This window comes from Stigmatopora argus, chromosome 9 (genome assembly GCF_051989625.1).
Source record: "Stigmatopora argus isolate UIUO_Sarg chromosome 9, RoL_Sarg_1.0, whole genome shotgun sequence".
NCBI classification, from domain to species: domain Eukaryota; kingdom Metazoa; phylum Chordata; class Actinopteri; order Syngnathiformes; family Syngnathidae; genus Stigmatopora; species Stigmatopora argus.
In genome coordinates, this window is record NC_135395.1 from 14,161,112 (window position 1) to 14,182,739 (window position 21,628).

General features: G+C 39.6%; 1 protein-coding gene and 1 long non-coding RNA gene across 2 annotated transcripts; one reads left to right on the top strand and one right to left on the bottom strand.

Annotated features, from left to right (window-relative positions):
• Nucleotides 1–600: 600 nt before the first annotated feature.
• atp10b (ATPase phospholipid transporting 10B) lies at nucleotides 601–17,050 on the bottom strand. The gene is made up of 21 exons (XM_077609353.1): nucleotides 16,442–17,050; nucleotides 14,754–14,958; nucleotides 14,496–14,581; nucleotides 13,561–13,667; nucleotides 13,162–13,293; nucleotides 12,776–12,903; nucleotides 12,446–12,698; nucleotides 11,640–11,839; nucleotides 9,822–9,980; nucleotides 8,478–8,961; nucleotides 8,295–8,395; nucleotides 7,702–7,828; nucleotides 7,449–7,633; nucleotides 5,138–5,405; nucleotides 4,643–4,719; nucleotides 4,369–4,494; nucleotides 4,082–4,282; nucleotides 3,093–3,173; nucleotides 2,917–3,021; nucleotides 2,632–2,804; nucleotides 601–1,344 (listed from the first exon to the last, which is right to left on the bottom strand). The coding sequence occupies exons 1-21, from the start codon at nucleotides 16,849–16,851 to the stop codon at nucleotides 1,104–1,106; spliced, it is 3,849 nt and encodes a 1,282-aa protein (XP_077465479.1). The 5' UTR covers nucleotides 16,852–17,050; the 3' UTR covers nucleotides 601–1,103.
• Nucleotides 6,987–10,453, top strand: LOC144082306 (uncharacterized). Its single transcript, XR_013303219.1, has 3 exons — nucleotides 6,987–7,885; nucleotides 8,439–9,198; nucleotides 9,802–10,453. It is a non-coding gene; the product is annotated as an uncharacterized LOC144082306 (long non-coding RNA).
• Nucleotides 17,051–21,628: the final 4,578 nt, after the last annotated feature.

The following is a 21,628-nucleotide window of genomic DNA, read 5'->3' on the forward strand; positions in this document are numbered from 1 at the left end:
TACGGTAGGTCAGCATTAATGAACAAAATCTGGACAAAAACAAAAACCCTGCGTTTTCTACGATAATGGATTATTTGGAATGTTATTATTATTATTTTTATTTATTATTATTATTATTATTATTATTATTATTATTATTATTATTATTATTATTATTATTATTATTATTATTATTATTATTATTATTAAAGCATTCAAATCCACCCGTCAAACAGCAGAGGGCAGCAGTGATTAAACGGAAAGTTGTGGAATATTATATAACGAACTCTACTAGTGCGTCGACAGAGCTGTATACGTATACGTAAAATGAAGCCAATGATAAGTCATGTCCTTTTTTCAAGTGGTTTCAGCTAAAACTGAACATTCATAAGCAGTTCTGTCATTAAAAAAAAACTGAAAATAGAAAAAAAACTATGTTTAAAAGACAGTGAGAATTATTTTAAAAACCTGAAACCTATACTATATATATAATAGTATGGGTATTTATCAGAACAATATATGGCAGTGATGTTTCATATAATATCCTTAGTAAGAAAATGTAGTTAAATCAAAACTGCATAACAGATTAAATATAACCTTGAAATCCATGGGTTTTATTATTTTTATCATTCATATTTATTAGGTTTTTTTCCTATTTCTTTTCTGTATGGGTACCAGAAACCACTTCTTGTATTAACTATGCATTTATTTACAAAGAAATTCTGAGATCAGTTGTTACTGCCAGAGGACAATTTAAAATAGCGTGCAATACACGAGGACCGGCCTTAAAGACAATCGATTCCATCATGTAAGTAGTGAAAAGGTGACATTTACAGAGCGAAATACATTTTTCCACAATGTTCATGTTTCAGCATATACACCTGGACACTCATCAGGAATGTAATTGGTTTCTTCATAGGTGACTGTGGCCCTAAATCACTAAAATAAAATGATTGGATTACATTCATGTCAAAAGGGAGTGATGTTTATCCTCTCCCTGTAGAAAGTGCACCACTAGGAAGAGCTCATTTGTGGAATATGTCCACCAGTAAGATACTTCCAGTTTAAAATAAATTATCTTCCCTTATTCTATCTAGTATTGCATTTTGTTGTTGTTGTGTTTTTCAGTTATTAAAAGATGTCATTGTGATTTCGTTAGTTAGGAAATCAGGGGAGGCTGGGGTGTGAGGAGTAGTTAGCGAGGATGAAGTGCGGAGCTTGGAGCGTTTGACCTTCCCTCCACCCCTGAAGCCCCTCCACTCTTTGATCCACGCTTCCTTTGTGGAGGCATCTAGTCGGTCCAGATGCCTGGCTTGCAGGATCGGGGAGGGGGCGAGAGAGTTCCTCATCACGTGAAATGTGTACCTGGGGGAGAGAGTGCGGTGGTGAGAAAGTAGGCCAGTGAAAAACATGCGGCACTTTGATGTAAATCAGGGCATTCCTTCTAAATATCATCACTTTGAGAGGCACAAGCTCATAATCAGTTAAATTAATATTCCGAGCGCTCCATGTATTTTTACTAATTCAATATGATATGCTAGTATTGAAATGTAGCAATTACTTTTAGGAATGTTATTGCCTAAGCACAAACTGCATAAGATGCATGACAACAGTTTAGGGGAATCAAACTTAAATTTGTTGCAGAAAAATATCATGCTTATGGTTTCCTTTGGAGGACCGTTGTATCTTTCAAGTAGTGGTAGTACAATTCATCAACAACTATTTAGATAGTCGAGTTTGTCAGTGATTTATGGACTTTGTTAAGCTTTCTTTCAGGCACTTAAGAGCAAATATTATCTTAAATTTTAGTCATGTTATATATTAATAAAATGACAAAAACAAAAAAGAGGAAATGGTAAACAGTTTTTATTCGTTATTTTATTTTTGCTTTCAATTAAAATGAGGAAAATACAGTATTTACTTTATTATAATCTAATTCAGGAAAATACAGTATTTACTTTATTATAATTTAATTCAGGAAAATATAGTATTTACTTTATTATAATTTAATTCAGGAAAATACAGTATTTACTTTATTATAATTTAATTCAGGAAAATATAGTATTTACTTTATTATAATTTAATTCAGGAAAATACAGTATTTACTTTATTATAATTTAATTCAGGAAAATACAGTATTCACTTTATTATAATTTAATTCAGGAAAATACAGTATTTACTTTATTATAATTTAATTCAGGAGAATACAGTATATACTTTATTATTTTATTTTTGTCTTTATGTTGTTTTTTAAAATATTTACATTTTTAATTTATAAGCGAAAAGGGGAAAAACTGTAAACATTCATTTCATTTCATTCTATAATTGAAAATTAAAAATAGTGATTTCTCTTCATTTTTAAATTTGATAAATCCCTGTTGTTGTTGTTGTTGTTGTTTTTTAATTAAGGGAATTGATGTAAACATTCAATTTTGTATTGTCCTTAGTCTTTCATTGACAATGTACAAAATTTTATCAAAATTTTCTGTGAAAATGAGAATGAGAATGTCACAAAATGACGTGGGGTGCCGGATTTGCCCTTGATCCTGGAGTTTGACATGTATGGTCAATTCCTATATCTCATTCTCAATTCATTCAGTAATGAATAAATAATTAGAGGGCTAACGGTGAAATACATTTTTGCATTGATACCTGGGCAATAGAGCCACCACTGTTGTGATGGTGCAGATAAGGTAGAAAACGGGATCTGATAATTGGTTCTGGAGTGTCCAGTACGAGTTGCAGGTCACACAGGAGGTATACAGCAGCGTCAGAATCAAGGACACGGCAAAACTGCCCACCATAATGATCCAGTGAACCAGAGTCTGTAAAACACCCAAAAAATGCTAGAAATATTTTTTCACAAAACTTACTAATATTAGTAGCTTTAAATGAAAACAAATTTAATGAAACTCCTGTCTCATTTTTTGTGCTCACCCAGGCTTTGATTTCTATTGACAGATGCAGCAGAATGGTAATTAAGGAAACTGCATTCAGAGGAGTTCCAAATGTGAAAACATCAACATCCAAATCCTGGTAGGTCTGCAGAAAATTAAATCTGGTGTGTTCACACTGTAGGTGATAATGAATTCCGGAGCTAAATGTTTTCTCACCCAGTATGGAATGAAGAAGCAGACAAGACTCTGATAAAAGGCATCAAGCATGGAAATCCAGAAGGTGGTAAAACGGTAATCCTAAAATTTGAATGCACAAAACATTATATTGACTTGAGGTATGTACAGTGTTTTCATTTTTATTTTTATGTACTGCAAACAACAGAAGCATTGTTTTGCATGAAATAACTATCATGTGTTAAAAGAAAACCCCATTTGAGTGCCACATTTGTTTTCCATGTGAAAATATGCTTTAATTCAGTCATTTGAATTTTTTTACATGGTCACCATTTCTTATCTTTGTTATGACTTTTAACCTGTTATAGGACACGTGACTATTTTTGATCATTTAAACCCAGATATTAACAATTATATATATTTTAAATGATTTTTCTTTATTGTTACATTTTTTACCATCATAAATACATTTATAAATTTAAATAATGTTACCCTGTCTGTGTATTTAAACCCCGTGTTTTTGTACCACCTTGCGGGAGTATTGTAATCTGTTTGTTCTTGAGTTATGTTTGTCTGTTCGTCAGTGTGCGTCTCCCCAGTTAAGCTTGTATATTTTTGTTATTTTTTTCCCAGTTTTTATTATTTGTATGGTTATTTTTCATTGATGTCCTAAATTCCCTCTTGATTTCCTGCTTCCTGCACCTGAGTTCCGCTGCGCAGCCGAGACTAAATCATAACAGTTACGTTCTGGTTAATGTCCTAGGTTATTTTTATATTCATAGTAAGTATTTAACTTATTGATGGCAACAGACGTCCAATTAATTCAAAAAGGAGGACTGACCGTGAATGCTCGTTTCCGTGCCACTCTTGATGTCCAATCCATTTTTAACGCACATCATTCGCCCTTTACAATTATAATGGATCGGGCGTCGAGTGCCATCAATGGCAGCCAAAGAGTTTAAAAAACTGTTGATTTTTACGGGAAAAAACGAATGAAAACGGATGGACCAATAGATCAGAGTTTCACTGACCCCTGCACCTTGTCCAGTCCTATACAGTTCAGGAACTCCAAGCAACACCTCTGCCGAAACATCTTTGTCCATGATTCCAAACATAATTGGGGGTACGGAGGTGAAGAAGAGATTGAAGAAAATCAGCAACCAGTAGTCCACCATGGTGGCCGCTGTAAAGCCACAATAGAACTGATACCAAAAGAGCAGGTTGACATTGGCCTGTAGAGATGAGATAAGAAATGATAAAAGTCGGCAGGTTGACCAAAGGAATGGCAAAACCACCGCAGCTTCTTTTGGAGACTCACCAAATTCTTATAAAAGAAGTAAATGATCATATTGGCCAAACGAGTGTTGCACCAATGTCCGTGAACCAGCAGAAGCTTTTTAAGGTGTTTGAAGCGAGATATTGCAAAATCACTCGCCATGGTTGCCTGTAATAGGCAATGGAATTTGTCATTTTTTGAATAATTGGTCTTTAATACATTTTTTTTTCATTTTACAAGTAAACCCATTTGATGTCAATGACAATATTCTATGTATTGGCACTGGCAGATAACCTTGCAAAAATGAAGTCATTACCTGCATTCCCTCTTGACCAGAAATTCCAATCCCAATATCAGCAGCTTGGATCATGTTAACATCATTGGCACCATCACCTGTTATCACATATTTTTTTGATATGAGTTGAAGTGTGGATGCAACATTTTATTCTTCTAAATGTGGTCGATAGTCTTTAACTCTGACGGACTCTTAAACAATAGCAATATTACTAATATTGCAATTGAACGATCGTTCATCTGCTTTGTCAAACAAGTCAGGAAATAATTAATACGTTCTCTTAAAAAAAATGCAAATGCGGCAACACTTTGATAGAGAAAGAAAAAGAAAAATTGGCTATTTTTGGAACACTTGGAGAATTTCATGAATTGAACAATCGAGTTGTAGAAAATGAACATTCAAAAAAATTCTGCCAGACAAAGACTGTGTGTGTCTAAGAAAGGACCCGTTTCGAAATGAAGGACAGTTTAACATGGACAAGCGTGAAAAACTGTGAAAGTAATCTTTTTGACTTACCGACAGCCAGAGTCATGACCCCAAGCTTCTCCCTGATGAGCTTCACCACTCCGCTTTTCTGCAAAGGTGTGACGCGGCAGCAGAGCACAGAGCGGCAACGCTTTGCCAGTTGCACAAAGCGGCTTTGCAGATCCTTGGACAGAAGCATGGCTAGGGTGCGCCCGTCGATCACCAGAGAAATGTCGGGGGTCGTATCTACATTGCGAGGGTCATTTTCATACCTCCTCACTTCCTCCAGAGTGCAGTCCAGAATGGAAGTGCATAGGAGCTAAACAAAAAAGGCCACAGGTTAACCTTATCTGAATATAATAGAAAATCAGTGACGTATACTAGCTATCTTAATTTGTTCCAATCAATCATACACAGTCAAAATGTCATATTAAGGCAAGGGTGTCAGACTCGGGTTGGTTCGCGGGCCGCTTTAACGTCAACTCGATTTCATGTGGCCGGACCATTTTAGATATAATATTTAGATTTTTTTTAATAAATGGATTAAATCAACTGGATTAAAGGCCCTGAATATTCAGTTTTTATAGATCTAAAACAATGTTTTTTTTAGCTTTTTTATATATATATTTTTAGATTTTAGAAAATGATTTTTGAACTAAAAACACAGAAAAAATTGATTAAAAAATTACAATTATTGATTTAAAAGGGGGAAAATCAAAAAATTTAGTATACATCTATACTCTTCATTTTAATTTGATCCTAAAACAGAAAGTCGGCACTCATGATTGACTTTCGCGGGCCACACAAAATGATGCGGCGGGCCAGATTTGGGCCCCGGGCCGCCACTTTGACACCTGTGTATTAAGTGTTCGGTGATGATTGGGAGAATACATCCCTGGGGTTGTCAATGCTGGTAAAAATAGTTGAGCCAATAAAGCTCCAATCGGGATCACAAGAGGAGGTATATTTTCTATGAGGGTTCAATATTAGGCTACTAATTAGATATGAACAGCTTAGTTATTGTATTGGAGGAAACTCACTCCATCTATCATCCACGACGAACGAGTACAATGAGAGATTCCTAAAGCTTTTTGTTTTTTCACATTTGACAAAAAAAAGATATACTGCAATTGAAGGCTGTTTGACGTGTCATAATCGCACTTCAGCTTGTTAGGAAGGAATCTCGTCTTCGCTTCGTCACATGACACTGGAACCTTTCTCAAAACGATTTGACCTTTCATTATATCATAAAAGGGCTCATGTGTATAAGTCGCTTTGAAAAATGGGGAGAAAGTCAATCTCAAAGTTAAAGTTTAAGAAGAAGTGACCGTCAAAAAAATGCTGTCATTTCAAATTGGAGATTAAAAATGTCTCCGTATTAAACTTAATATATATGACACTGAATGGCTGTTGGAACCGCAGCATTATAGCAACACACAAATAATCTTTAACCCTTTCAGGGCCAGTCGTGAATTCTTCTGTTTCATTTGTTTTGATACCGATCACCTCAGCACAATTATCAAGTTGTTCTTTCAACAAATGGGTTATCCGGTGGTAGAACCAATCATTTGTGATTTGATTTGTTTCAAATTATATTTGTAGCAATTGTGAAGTCTTTTTTTTAGAATTTTTCTTAGAATTACCTTGCCCGGACGTGACTTTTTATATTACCGTATTTTCACGACTATAAGGCGCACCGCATTATAAGGCGCGCCCTCAATAAATGACAAATTGTAATTTTTTTCCATATATAAGGCACACTGGATTATAAGGCGGCCTGTCTATTAGTCTTTTAAGTGTGCCTTATAGTCGTGAAAATACGGTACTTATTTATGTTTTTACTGGGAAATACGCACTTTTTGGACTAATTTCATTATATGCAGCTGTTGTATAATGACAATAAAGGCTTTTGATTTGATTTGATTTTTTTTACCAGTGGCTTAAAAGCATTTGTATCTGTTCTTTCTCTGCCCAAGATGCACACTTCCACAAAGTCAGATTGTGAGTGAGATGCATCTGCAGTTCATTGAAGACAAATTTGTCCCCAGGAGTAATTACTTGTTTGTCTATGTCCTATGATTCACTGAACTCTCGCCCAAAGCCAGCTGCGGCAGACGACAGGTCACCGAGACCAATGAACTCATGACATCGTGATACCCCGAGGAACCATAGAATTGTCTAAAATCGCCCCGTAAGAATAGTTCTGCACTTTGACCCATATTATGTGATGTACTGATTATGTTTACTTTTTTAACAATTTCTACGGGTTCTAAATGTTAAGAGTCATCACGGTGCAGGACTGATGGTTATCGCAGTCATCAGGTGAGGCACGCAGATAAGCAGTCATAAGGGGGGTCCTCACCTTGCTCTTGCAACTCATGTTAACCACCAGGTCTTCATCTTCCAGCAGCCTGCAGGCGTAGCCAATGTTGACAGCCGTCTCCAGCTTGTCACCAGTGAGCACCCACAGTTTGATCCCCGCCTCCCGCAGTGCCAAGATGGTGTCTGGAGCGCTATCTTGCAGACGGTCCTCAATGCCCGTCGCCCCTGCGGGACGACCTGTGACTTACAACCAGATTTATGTTTTACAGGCGTGGGAATGGATGGGTTGTTACCCAGCAGGGCGAGGTTGGTCTCCAGCTGCACGGCGGTGGCCGTAATGAGCTGCTCTCTGCCGTCAATGGCAGCCATCGCGCTCTTTCGGTTCACAGACCAGACATCATATTCTTTGGCGCTCACAACCTGAAGGGCACGCATCAAAAATCAACTGTTGCGATTGTGGAAAACAAATAGCAACAGGTACTGACCCTGAATTGCCCCCAAATTCTACAGGAAGTGACTCGGAATTGCCTCAAAATCAACAGGGAGCAAAATTGTTTAAAAAAAAAAATCGAGATATTGCATTGCACGATTCTCGTATCAATTAGAAAATCGGAATCGATCTTTACACGTGTGCTCTTGGTGGAAATAAACAATAGGTAGCTATCACTTTTTAAGTGATAAACAAAAATCGCAATAATCGTTGTAACGTATTTTAACCTTTGAATCGTGATATAAATTGTATCGCTACATATGATGCATTACACACCCCTAAAGGAAATGACCTGAAATAAACAGGAAGTGACCCTTGGGAGTTTATAAACAAGCAGAGTAAAACATTCCTGCGCAATTTTTCTATTTTGTCATTTTTCACATGATCAATACGCACCTTTTTCGTGAAGCAAAGAGTACGCAGACCGTCTTCAGCGTAGGAATCCAGGTGATACTGGGTATCTGCCACAATATTTTTCTGATTTCCACTCAGGTGTTCTGGAAATGACGTTACAAAAATATTCCTCTGATTTCATTTCAGATATTTCAGTCCATCCAAGTATTTACAAATTGTCTTCACCCGCATACGGAGCACCAAGGAGCTCCATGATGGCGTAGTCAGCGCCTTTGGTGTATAGCACGAGTTCTCTGGTGATGGGATGTAGCACTAACACAGACATTCTTTTTCTGTTGGAGTCAAAGGCAAGGGTGTCAAGCACCTCGAAGACCAGGATCTGACCCGACGGAACCTTTACTGTCACTCTGTCAGGGGTGCGGTTCAGCAGTACAAAGCCATAGGCCTTGGCGGCATGCACTAAAGCCGCCTCGTCCGGACTTTCCGCCTCATAGTACACCCCACTGGACTCATTAGTCTTAACATTTGATGTGAAATCTCCTGAGTCCTCCACTTTTGGAAAGTGTTCGTCTTTTCTAAAAGAGGTGTCTGTGAAGCTTCGCTCTCTTTTAGGGGCAAATACGTTGCGAAGGGAGCCTGCCCTTTTCAAGAAGTTGGAGAAATTGTCCAGTGGATTAGTTGACTGGAAGGAGTCCGGGTACTCTTGGGTCTGAGGGAAAAAAAAGAAAAAAGTTCATCAGTTGCTCTGTTCTGAGGCTTGAATAACTCAACCACGCCAATGGTGATTTCTAACATCTGTCCGCCCTTCCCAAAATAAGAAAATTAATGGAAGTAACCTCGACTGCCTGGTGAATCTCACCTTTAATATTGAGCCAATTTAGCAAACGCTTGCTATCTTTCCAACTGGCAAAGACAAATTAGGAGCAATTTAGCATGGACCACAGAGGTAAGTGGAGAATTTAAACAACAGAAGATTTTATTTTACTTCCAGAAAAGCAAATTTCAGTAAATCTGAATTAAACCTTTGAGCTGGCCAAATCAAATATAATGTATTTTTTGGACTACTAAGTTAAAAAAAGACTTCTGTTGACATAACATCAATATATTATATCTATTTCAATACAATATCTCACGGCAGTCAGGTAAATTATAAAAAGGAATGGACATCTAGTGCTGTCAGTGGAAGTCAATGAGGGGCAAATTATGCAAGATGCACCAAACCTCCCACCAAATAAATGATTGCTGTAGCAAGACAGACACAAGACACACAAGACATTGTAGAACTAGGTAAAAAAATGGGAGCCACACATAGGAAGAGTTTTTTTTTACAGCATTTAAGAAGTAAATGAAAAAAAAGTTATCGGTAAAGTATCAACACTGGCCGATACCACACCGTGTGTCAAAGTCAATATCGGAGCCAAAAACTTGCATCAGTGCAACAGCAGTTGATGGCAAGTCAAGATTGGATAGATTGCACTGAATGAATCTATTAAAGGAACAAATCCTTGTGTCATCTTTTCTCTCTTCCATCTTTATTTCCCATCCACAGTGACAGTAAACAACACTCACCCTCTGTCTCTGAGCTGTTTCCATGGAAACCACCACTGTGTTGCAAATGGCAAGAGCCAGAAAAAAGTCGAGGTAGGGATCCATCTTCTGGCTGCTGATGCTTCTCTCTGCGATCCTGAGCTGCTGGAGCAGCTTTCCGTCTGGAATCACCTCAGTTTCCTGTGCAAGTCAATTGAGACGGTCTTTATCCATGTGAAACTTCATATATATTCATATATAAACTTCATATATTTCATGTTCGTGAAGAAACACAAAGAAACAAGGCAAAATTACATCTGCTCCGAAGCTTTCCATTTCATTTGTCATTTATTTTTTGGGGGGAGCGATTCCTTCCATACACAATTAAACACACGTAACTACTCTACCGTATAAATTATTACGATTAATCTATGGTGCATGTTTCCGTTTATACGACGTTGGTGAGCCGAGCCAAATGGTGCCCAGCGTGACCATATGTTGAGTCACGGACACTTGGTCAGATTTCAGCCAAGATCAATGTGCTCATCACTGATGCCTTGCGGCTTCACCATCTGCAATGGCTTTTGAGCCCAAAAGGTCTATTGACCAAAGTAGAACATAATATTTTTTAAACAGAAAAATAAAAGGGTGGCCCAGTGCCCGAGTTGTTAGCATGTCTGCCTCACAGTTCTGGGGATGTGGGTTCGGTACTCGGACGTTTCGTCGAAAGACGTTTGGTCCCCGGACGTTTGGGCGACCGGACGTTTGGTCGACCGGACGTTTGGAAGAACGGACGTTTGGTCGCCGGGTTGTTACTGTTGAAACCAGCTCTCAAAATTATAATCATGAGAGAGAGTGAGTTTAATATCTAAATATCTAATATCAAACTATCAACAGTAAACTCTCTGTCATAATTTGACAGTGAGCGAACCCGGCAACCAAACGTCCATTCTACCAAACGTCTGTTCTACCAAATGTCCGGTCAACCAAACGTCCGGTCGACCAAACGTCCGGTCGACGAAACGTCCGGTCACGGTGGGTTCGATCCCAGGTCGGAGTTTGCATGTTCTCCCCGGGCTTGCGTGGGTTTCCTTTGGGTAGTCCTGTTTCCTCCCACATCCCAAAAACATGCAGAACACTCTAAATTGCCCCTGGGTACGAGTGTGAGCGTGAATGGTTGTCCGTCTCCTTGTGCCCTGCGATTGGCTGCCCACCAATTCAGGGTGTCACCCGCCTGGTCCCCGTAGTTAGCTGAGATATGCTCCAGCACCCCGCGCGACCCTTATTATCAACAACAAAAATCCTTTAAATGAAGGTGAGGATCTGGAAAATGTGCAATGACCAAAACCTATTTGTCAGTTTGTCACTCTGACGTCAATGGAATATTTCACCACATAAAATGAACACCAACCATCCATCTGTCATCTTCTGCGCACAAGGAAGTAAATACCAAATGAAAGGTTTGTTTTGACAAGAGTTTCCACGCTGATGCTGTCAGTTATGAGGTCAAGTGTTTAAATCTCACACCAATTGATGAAAACATCTGTAAGTCATTTCGGTTGGTTATTGATTCATTAAGTATCCAATTTAACACACGATTAAACCTTTATAAAGCTATGTTTATTGGAAAGTAAAACCAGCTACTTGTCATTTCCTCAGTTTATCAGTGCTATTATGACCAGAGCAATGACTTGACCTTGAGTAAACTATACTTGGAACTTTATAGTGGAGTTAAGGCAATTCCTCACCATTTCACAATTTGTTTGGCTGCCTCACAATATCAGAGTAAGCAAGTCCACAAACCGCAGTGGCTCCCTCCAGCATCACTAACATAAAATCTTGACTGAGTGCGCTTCTTACCAACGGACTGCTGAAGGCCACGTTGCTCTGGGTGTTTCCCGCTATCTTGCTCTTGTGTCTGCTTTCACGGCGAGGTTGTCCGCCTCCGGGGACGCTGTCTTCATCATCCAGAGACCATCCACTTACTGGGGGTTGTGGCTGCTGGTTAAAGATGACCTCCTCATCGGACTCTGGTTCATCAATAACAGCCAAGCGGATGGCTAAAATTGAACAGAACTGTGTTACGATATTTTAAACAGCTTTACGCCAATCAAACCATTGCATCTCAGATTGGTGTACATCCTACCAGCCCTAAAGTATTTTATGCAAAATTCATGATTTTCACGGTCCAATGAATGATCCCGTTTAAAGTGTTGAGTCAACATTATTTCCAGCTAACAGTTAGTCTAGCTTATTTCTTCTTTAAATGCTATTCTTTTACTATTTCTTCCTCATCATGTTGGGTTTTAATAATTAAGATGTATAAGGCATGCACGTATGCACACTTGCTAACTTTTCTTTGTAATAATTTCTCACTCGTCAGTTTTTCCTCTTGTACGTGCAAATTCTAGGTTTCAGAATAACACCTAGCTTGTTCACATTCCATTGTGGTGAACACTTGATTGGCAAAGTTAAACAATGGAAAAGCAATGATTACGCATTGCTTCGACTTTGAGTCATTATCGGTTTAACCTTACGTATCGTTGACACTTATCGAGGGGTTCGTGCTTGAGGACAACTTCAACAATTCTTCACAAAAGGCAACTATAAATTATAAGCCACGTTCCACTAAGTATGTCTGTTTCAGAAGGACTGCTGATATTTACCGTTTTCCTTGTGCGGGTACTCTGAGCCCATGATGGAGCAACGCCGAAACACCATCTTGTTCTCAGTGAGCGTGCCCGTCTTGTCGGAAAAAATGTACTGGATCTGTCCCAAGTCCTCTGTAATGTTCAGGGCTTTACACTGTATTCGAATGTCTTTTTCCTCATCATAAAGGTCTATGTCTTGAGTGATGAAGAAGATCTGGCCAATCTTTACCAGCTCAATGGAAACATAGAGGGAGATTGGGATCATGACCTGAAAGGATACGACAATCAATCAGAAACCTAGCTACATACAGACAAATCTGAACGGCTAACACGACTTGTTTCCACCTGAAGCAGGATGATCATGCTGAAGAAGACGTAGAAGCTGGCCAGACTCGGGCTGTCCACGAGGCCTTTGTCATCGGGCACCAGGTAAGGCGGCACGCCAGATAGTGCCTGTCGCCAAAATAAGTGACCTAAATGTGTGAGGACAGGAGGCTTAATCACATCGACTGGCACAAACAGGGAGGCTATTTTTGGCACCGCACCTGACCCCCCCTCAACCACAACCTCACCCCCCACCCCGATCGTCATCCACCACGTTGGGCTCGGGGCCAAAGTGACTGATCAAGGGCTGGTGCAAATGAAACATCCCCTCACAAGTGTAAAAGCTTTTAAGCATAAACTGATGCGCATAATGGTTTCATACTTTAGTTATGTAATTCATCACTGACCTAGTGCTCCAACCAGACACATGGCGAAGAGCAGAATGACGCAGAAGATGACGTCCACATTCAGTTTCCGCTCCAATTTGCTGCGTTTGTATCTTGGCCCGCTGTTGTTTAGCATTGACTTGGTTTCATGGCCTTAAGATTGGGATGAGAAGGCGCTAGAATTATATTAGCCAGAAAGCACACGCACTATGAGCCTAATTGGGCCAATCGCTGGAAGAGAATTGAATATAATCTCTTCAAAATGCCCCTAATGGGTCGGTTTTGGTTGTAATTTGGCTTTTGTTTCGCGCTAACAAGTCAATGTTAACATGTGGCAGATTAGTGCAACTCATTATCACTTGCATATTATCTAATAGATTTTTAAAAAAAGATACTGTAGATAGATAACGTCTTTGATACCTGCGTAAACTACAAAGCCGACAGCATGCTCGGTATTTCTGACAGTGCAACCTCGAAGCAGCAAACTCTCGATTCCAGCGCCTAACTTTTCTTTATTTGGTTTCTCCCTGTGGAAGAAGAAAGAATATTTATGAGACATTTGTTGTTGATGTCCCACATTTTCAATTGTCTGCCTTTTGGGCCACAGCTGGGCAGCAACAAGAGGCAAGCTCTTCGATTTGTAACTCTCAGGGAAATTGATTAGAGTCTATTACAGCTCTAATTATGCCTCTGATGGCATCAAAGCACAGCGAGTGGGTAGGAAAAGGTTTTCTGAATCCAGGCATTCGTCTGCTTGTACTTTGAATCCTCCAACATCAAATCCCTTTATCATAATATTTTCAGCAGATGGAATTAATACTTAGAAAGTGGTCAAAATGTTAAAGTCCACATATTAGTCACGCTTTCAGGACACGGTTTCGGTTTATTTGTGACATTTTTCATCAAAGAAATCCATTTTCAAGACAATATCCTTATCCAGTTGAAAGTCATTTAAAATAAAGACTTTCAAGAACTTTTAATCCAACATTACAGTCAACGACCTTTAGTAACCGAGATTTTGTACCAGTTCATTGAGTATTCCAGGAACAGTGAATTGTTCCTTTGAGCTAATTACCTGCGGTAATAAATATGTACCATCTTCCGCATGTTGGTACCTGTTTAGCCTGACCACTAATTACAATTTATAATGCGCAATACCGCATTTTTTTCACCATTCCAATAAATCATGTTTTAAAAGCATTTACCATTTTATATTACAATGGATCACTTCTGCGGTGGTTATTTATTTTAAATCATTGCTATAAATTTTGATGTGACCATAAAAAAAAATCTTGCTATAGATTAACATTATTTATCAGTTTGACTTTGGAGGTTTAACTGCATAAGATACTCACACATAGCACTTGAAGTGATTTAGATTGTTGTTGGGTCTTTCACACACCACGACGCTATTGAAACTCTCGGGTTCAAAGTCGGGCTCCTGTGGAAAGAAAGTGGGGCACAATGTCAGGAGGCCGGTCTTTCCAGAATGGCATTATGCGTATTCCTGTAAAAACCTGTAAGGCTACAGTTTCCTTATAACACTGTGTGCGTTCAGTAAAACACGTCAGTGACTAACCAGAAAAGTGAGGGAAATTACTGATTGTCCCCACCGTGACACAGAGGCCGGGAATCCCCTTCCTCTCTTTGAGGTTTGTCTCTCCATCCAGATTGGACGTCTCTATGTGGCAGGCATAGTTGCAGTTAGAGGTGTGCAAGAGCAGGAGGTCTGCAGGGACGATTTGGTTGCAAAGGGCCTTCACAAAATCCCCTACGCGTACGTCCTTCCAACGGCGCTCCACAAACTTCTTTTCTTTCCTGAAAGAGCCACTGTTAATGATTCGATAGGAGAAATGGGATTTGTACACACGTGTACGTCACGCATAGAAGTGGAAACAAGAAGTCTTAAGGCCCCTGAGGGTTTCCGATGAAAATCATGCGGGTGTCTGCGTTGACTAACTAGCAATGACAGACAACTGCAAATATGCTGCCTTTCATGTACGACCTGATTGGGTGGCTTACATAAAACACCACACCTGCGACACAATGAGCTGAGGTCATTGTGTTTTAAGACGCTTGTGTTTTATATTGTGTCACTATCAGGCGCTATCTAAAATTTCCATTGCAACAAGGTGTTTGTCCTTCTGGTTATCGAAATAATTGTTAGCGCTCCTGTTTTAATTCATATTTGTCAACAACAGGACATGACAAAAGCCAAATTTAGCTCTGTATGTGAGATGGTCTTAATTTGAATTGGACATTAAAAGCGAGATTGCATTTTTATCTACCTGGAATGCTAAACTAACTTCATAGGTAAGCGGTATTGCGTTAGCATATCCTAATAAATACCATCTGAAATGAACAGATCCCCATTTTCCTTCCATTTAAAAAGATAATATGATAAATTCAGCTCAATTTAGCATGGCATTAATAAAGAAAAAGGTGGCCTTAGACAACCTTACTCAGTTGGTTTTGAAGAACAGCAACAGTGGGGTTATTTTTGGCTCGCTTGGGTTGAGTGCGAGAGGAGTGACAAGAGTGTGAAGTTGAGATACAGTAAATGAGATGGCACAGATGATAAGGTGTGTCAAAGCTTTGTTTCAATTCTGGAAAGAAGCCATCCATTTGCTTTCATGGGTTCTCCCTCTCTCTCTCACTCCCTTTTGTGGATTGCATTAGTCAAGTGTTTGTCTTGGTTCTGCACTTAAAGCCACCTGGACTGATATTACACACACAAACAGGGGCTCGCCAACATAGTTGCTGACTAATTTGGGGGAAACACAAAAGCAAATAGCTGCCAGTTGAAATGACAAACGGCTGCAGAGGTTAAATTCATCGTGGGGAAATCTTGTGGAAGCCTCCACCTTACAAGCCAATAAAAGAATCACACTTCCCTCCTCCACCATCTCCTCGCACTGTACTCCAAAAATCACACCACTGAAAGGGTTGGAAAAATGACAGAGCTTTATCCTCCTTTGTAAATTATTCATTTTACACCAGTGATTCAAAAATAGATACCCGCTAACCTTAGTGTCTCTGCTGACACAACACCCAGTTAAGGCTTTCATCAAATGTGCACAACGCTGTGGCGAGATCTACTGTTGTGAGCCTCTTCAAAAGAGGAATCATCTCCCACACAATTTCTATTTCGAAGTCAAAAATTCCCACAGGGGGCTCAAACGCAGAGGAGGATGAGAAAACACACACTCGCACATGCACAAACAGTGGGACATTGCGCACGCTCACGCAGACGTTTAGTTTGATCAAAAAGGTGGCATGAATGCACCACTTAGGATGTTACCCGCTGTAGATCAAGCACGGCATGTTATTGAGCTTCCTGTCCGACTGGTACCTCCTGAAGTCCTCCCAGGCATCTTTGAGTGCAGTGAGAGACAGGATAACGCAGATGGGGATAAGAGCCACGTCTGGCTGAAAGGCATTCACCACGGGTACAAAGTTGAGGATGGCCAGGCCGATGAAGTAGAGGTTTGCCAGACGGTGAAATTGCTCAAAGAGGTTCATTGGTAAGAAGAAGAGCAGGGTGTATTTGGTGGTCTTGACAGCGTTTCCCGGGAAGTAGCGGTTGGGTTGACTGGTCTTCGGTTGGCCTTCGTAAGGCAGATTGGACACCAAGTGACGGAGGTCGTTCTCCCGTGCCCTTTGACCTAACAGGGCGTCCCTGATTCGGGCCACAGGGTTCCACCGCGCCATGGAAGCGCTCTCCGATGCGTTGCTTCTCAGGAAATGTCTTTTCTTTCCATCTTGGCTAGACCGCCTCACATTCCCAAGCGTTTGCGTGTGTTTGCGGCCTGATTGAGGCGAGTGATGACTCCTGACTGAGTAGCTCCACCCATTGCACTGACTGGTGTGTTCACATTCCTAAAGTCGGTCACTTTCTCAGAGAAGTTCAACGCAGTGCTGGGCAAAGTATCTTAATGCTTTATGAGTACTTCTTTTTCAACTAGTTGCTTAGTCATGGAGGCGGAGCTGCTTTTTTGGATAGTACCATTGAGTAAGCATTCACCTATTACGATATTTGGAAGCAACCCGTTTTTTAATTTTTGCCAAACGACTTCGCTAACCGTGAAAATCTTACTTCTTCACTATCTTGTAGCAACTTGTTGGCAAGTCATTATGTTGGCATGAATTGAGGAGCTTCATTTATTTAGTACCCAGCGCTGTTTATAACAAAAGTAGTGCTTTGCTGCCGTTTTTTGCCATCTAAAGGCAATTATAAACCTTGTGGTGAGGCGTCGATTAGTTATTGTTTTAAATCCTGTCTTGATTGTTAATCCAATTTTGAATTGAAATCTCATTTCAAGAGAATCCCAAGAACGAAATGGTAGATCGTCTGATATTGGCCTTCCTTGAGTGCTGCGTGATATATGCATGTGCGCCTCAGCGGCATACGCTGATGATTATCCTTGAAAACGTGGACAAAAGAAATGAAAGAAGTGAACTGACATCCGGATGTCGCTGAGGGCAAACACGTATCTGGAGATGAAGGAATAAAAGGGCCACGAGAAAAAGAAGCCAAATAATCACCGGACAAGAATGCAAAAATCTTCATCTTTTTGTGTTTTGAAAAAGAAATACATGGATCCAAATGGCCTCTCTTGTCAGATTTGTTGGAGATTGTTACGTGACGTGAAGGAGAGCTATGGCCAATTAGAAAATCTGAAAAACGTTGCAAAACACAAATCAAGGCGCGCCAATTGTGTCGAGTGCGTATAAGTACGGTTGGAGAAAGAAATATTTTTCGATTTGTCCTGTCTGTCACTTTTTCAGCATCATTTCTGAGGGACATTTTCTAAATAAACGACTGCAAAGGGATTAGACAGAACAACAAAGCAAAAGCACAAAGTACAAAGCAAATCAAAGTAAATGGGATCATTGAGAATCACCAAATCAAATCATTAAGACAGAAAAGCAGCAAAAACACAAAAACGAGCAAGAGTGGACGGAGATACCACCGCCAGCTGCCACTTGAACGGCGCCATCTTGGTTGCGGTAGCTAAAACGGATACAGACTCAAAAAGACATTGTAAAGTTGGACAAAAACTGGAACCACACACAGGAAGTCTTCCACAAGATGGGGAACTTCTTCTTTAAAGTCTTTCAAATTCATGCTAGTCCTAGTAGCTGAACAAGACAGGTGAAAACACAACGATCTGATTAGTGTAAACCATAATGTCATCACCATGTGAGGATCTTATTTTTTTGGTGCTTTTTGGATGTCAAAGTCGACCTTGCAGATGATTTGTGATCAAGCGAATCATCAATCAAAAGTGCATTGTCCTTGAGGACATACATGGACAACCTATTGGCACAAATTTGAGTGCACACCATGCCCATTGAAAAACACACAATTCTTCAGAGCCGAGCTCCGCGCATCTTTAATTAGTCCAGTGACACGGAAAGACTACAAAGTCGAAAGCAGCTGCCTTTATCTCCTTTTTTCTACATGCCAACATGAATGCCCTTTTCCCCCAGCAAGAGAGCGCAAAGCATCTGTCTATGGTCGTGAAATAATACATCTGTTTTTTGAGCAATGCATGGATGAACATAAAACTAGATAACATGTCAGGAATGATCGCAGTTTACACCCTTTTTGCTTCTTTTTCTAAATCCCAGGTGAATTAGTTACACGGATTCATGAAGGAACCAGAGTTTTGTCAAGAACATGGTTTTGTCTGGTCGGTGACAGTACAGTAGTGTATTTTTTGAGAGTCAATAACAGAGTTTGAAAGTTAACGGGAAGATTTTTTTAAAATAACTCAAACCTAAGGAATCAATGTTGTATCATCAAGATATATTACACCTCACATGGTGCATCTAAACAGCACACATTATAATCAAATGGAATAAAACATTGATAAATATTGTCTATTAGATGCTGTTTCATTCAAAAAATATCAAATATTTTAGAAACAAAAATGGCAAAATTACATAGCATTTTTTTTAATCGATTAATGTGGTAATAAACCATCCAGAGGCCCTTAAATCGAAGCGATTTTTTAAACATTTTTTCATTTTACAATGAAATGAAATGAAGATACATACTGTCTCTTGTGTGCAAAAGTGAGATGGAATGAGTTATTTTGGCACACAGTTGTTGTGTGTCCTTTATTAGACACAAGCAGGGAACCCCCTGCTTGTTTAGAACCAAAAGACAATTGTTGCACTAATAAATAAATTCTCTTTTGAAAAATGGGTGTTTAACAAATAAAGGATCGAGTTTACACACTTAAAGAAGTTGAAGAAATTCAATCACTTGTCTATTAGGATCCGACAGCCGTTTCTGGCCACCATAAAAAATGTCAACTCTACATTGCACGGTTTGGACAAACGTAGCGAGAGAATCTTAACATACACACACTCACACACCCATAAATCACGCTTTATAAGGATTATAAATCCGCCTACTAGCCTTGAATTAGACACTAGACATTATTTTGGGGACTCAAAACTGTTTAGTACACATCTGTATTTTTGCACTGGTGGTGGTAACAGTTTAACAGATCCAAACATCTTTCATTTTACTGGCATCGCATTGTGTTTTTAGTTCGAAATCAAACATTAGTTGTGCATTATTCCCAGTTTGGACAAAATCCCTTTTAAAATATTAAATATTCAGTGTTTTGCAATATGAAATATTCACGAGCAGCCATTTAAGGGCTGCAAAAGTGTTGAGGTCAAGAAAGCGAGTGCGGCAGAGTGGAGTGACAGAGAACTGTTTTTCCCCTTCTTTTTCTTTCTTTCCCTTTCGCTATCTTCTTTTTTTTTTCTGGTAGTCATTATTTCATGTGACCCAAGTCAGTGGAGTGCCTCCATATGAACGCGTCCGTGCATTTACGTCACCTCTTTTTCATCTATTATGCATCCCGGGCTTCAACGCTCACGTCTCTATTCAGACCCACTTTTATATTCACTCACAATGTTGGCGTCATTGTTAACCTGCTAGCTGTAAAGGCTATTTGAGCCTGGTGAGCGCTACGGGTCATTTCAGAATTGGAGGATTTTTGGGTTTCAAAATTCTAAAATAATAAGCCTCCACTTTTCTGATTTTTTTTTCGGAACCGCTTTATCCTCACTAGGGGTCGTGGGTGGTGCTGGAGCCTATCCCAGCTGGCGGGGGCGGGGGACACCCTGAATTGGTGGCCGGCCAATCGCAGGGCACCTGGGGGCTATTTAGTGTCCACTCATGCCATGCATGTCTTTGGAATGTGGGAGGAAACTGGAGTACCCGGAGAAAACCCACGCAGGCTTGGGGAGAACATGCAAACTCCACACAGGTGGACCGACCTGGATTTGAACCCAGGTCTCCCACCGTGAGGCCGACGCGCTAACCACTCATCCGCCAGGCCGCTTTTCTGATTTTCAGCTACATACAATTACAGCCTAACGTAAACGGCTATCAAATTTGTACTCTTCGAAGCTAATTGTTTAGCTAGCCTTGACAGCTAACTAAGAAGATAAACACGTACGTAAATAAGAAAAGTAACTAAAAAGTAGCATCCCGGTGGGGCGAGTGGTTAGCGCGTCGGCCTCACAGCTATAGGGTCCTGGGTTCAAGTCCGGGTCGGTCCATCTGAATGTTTTATTGTGTCCCGCTAAAGCACAGTGCGAATACCCTCTACTGGCTAAATTGTAAGTGGCAAACAAACATAATTCCACAATTAATTAATCAGACCTGCTACAAAAAAACCAAACCAAAAAAATCAAAAACCAAGCTCCGAGGATCCATAGACACTGGCCCATGCTACATTGCAATCAAGTTTCCAGACGATCGCTTCACAAACAAGAGAGGAGTAGGCCTCCAAAGTTAGTGTCAACAAGAACAACAACAACTTAAGTAATAACTTAACAGACCTTCACTCAGTCTGTAATAATATTCTGAAGAAATGCCACCTTAGACTTTGTTATTGAAGTGATAGACTGTATTGAGTTTTAATTGAATTTAGATACATCTTCATAGTTGTTGACAATCATTACACAACATATTTACAGTCTTTATGAAATATTACAATTGGAATTTACATAAACTTTGTACAAAATACGCCTGACTTCAATGCCTGGATAGTGGAGTCCTTGTTAAGTCGTTTGCAGAGAACAAAACATGGACCCAGTAGCCACTGGTGTCTGGAAGTGCTTTAGTTGAGCAAGGAGGTGCTTCAAGAGTCCGTTAAAAAGAAAGAAAAGGGAGAAAAGTCCAAAAAGCACATTGACAGCAAAGTTGTGAATTTGTGTTTCCTTTTTCTCTTCTTTTTTTTTTTCTCAGCTCAGTTGAATTGCTTTCTTTTTTTTTTCCTTAACGGAATGGAAAATGATGTATGTGTAATTCAACTGCAAAACAACAACAGTTAAATAGAATAAATTGTTAATATTTACACAAGGTGAGTATTGATTTATAAAAATGAATCATCTCTTTTTCTTTTAACATGATTTATATTTATCTACATTTTTTTCAGAACAGAAACCTAACCAC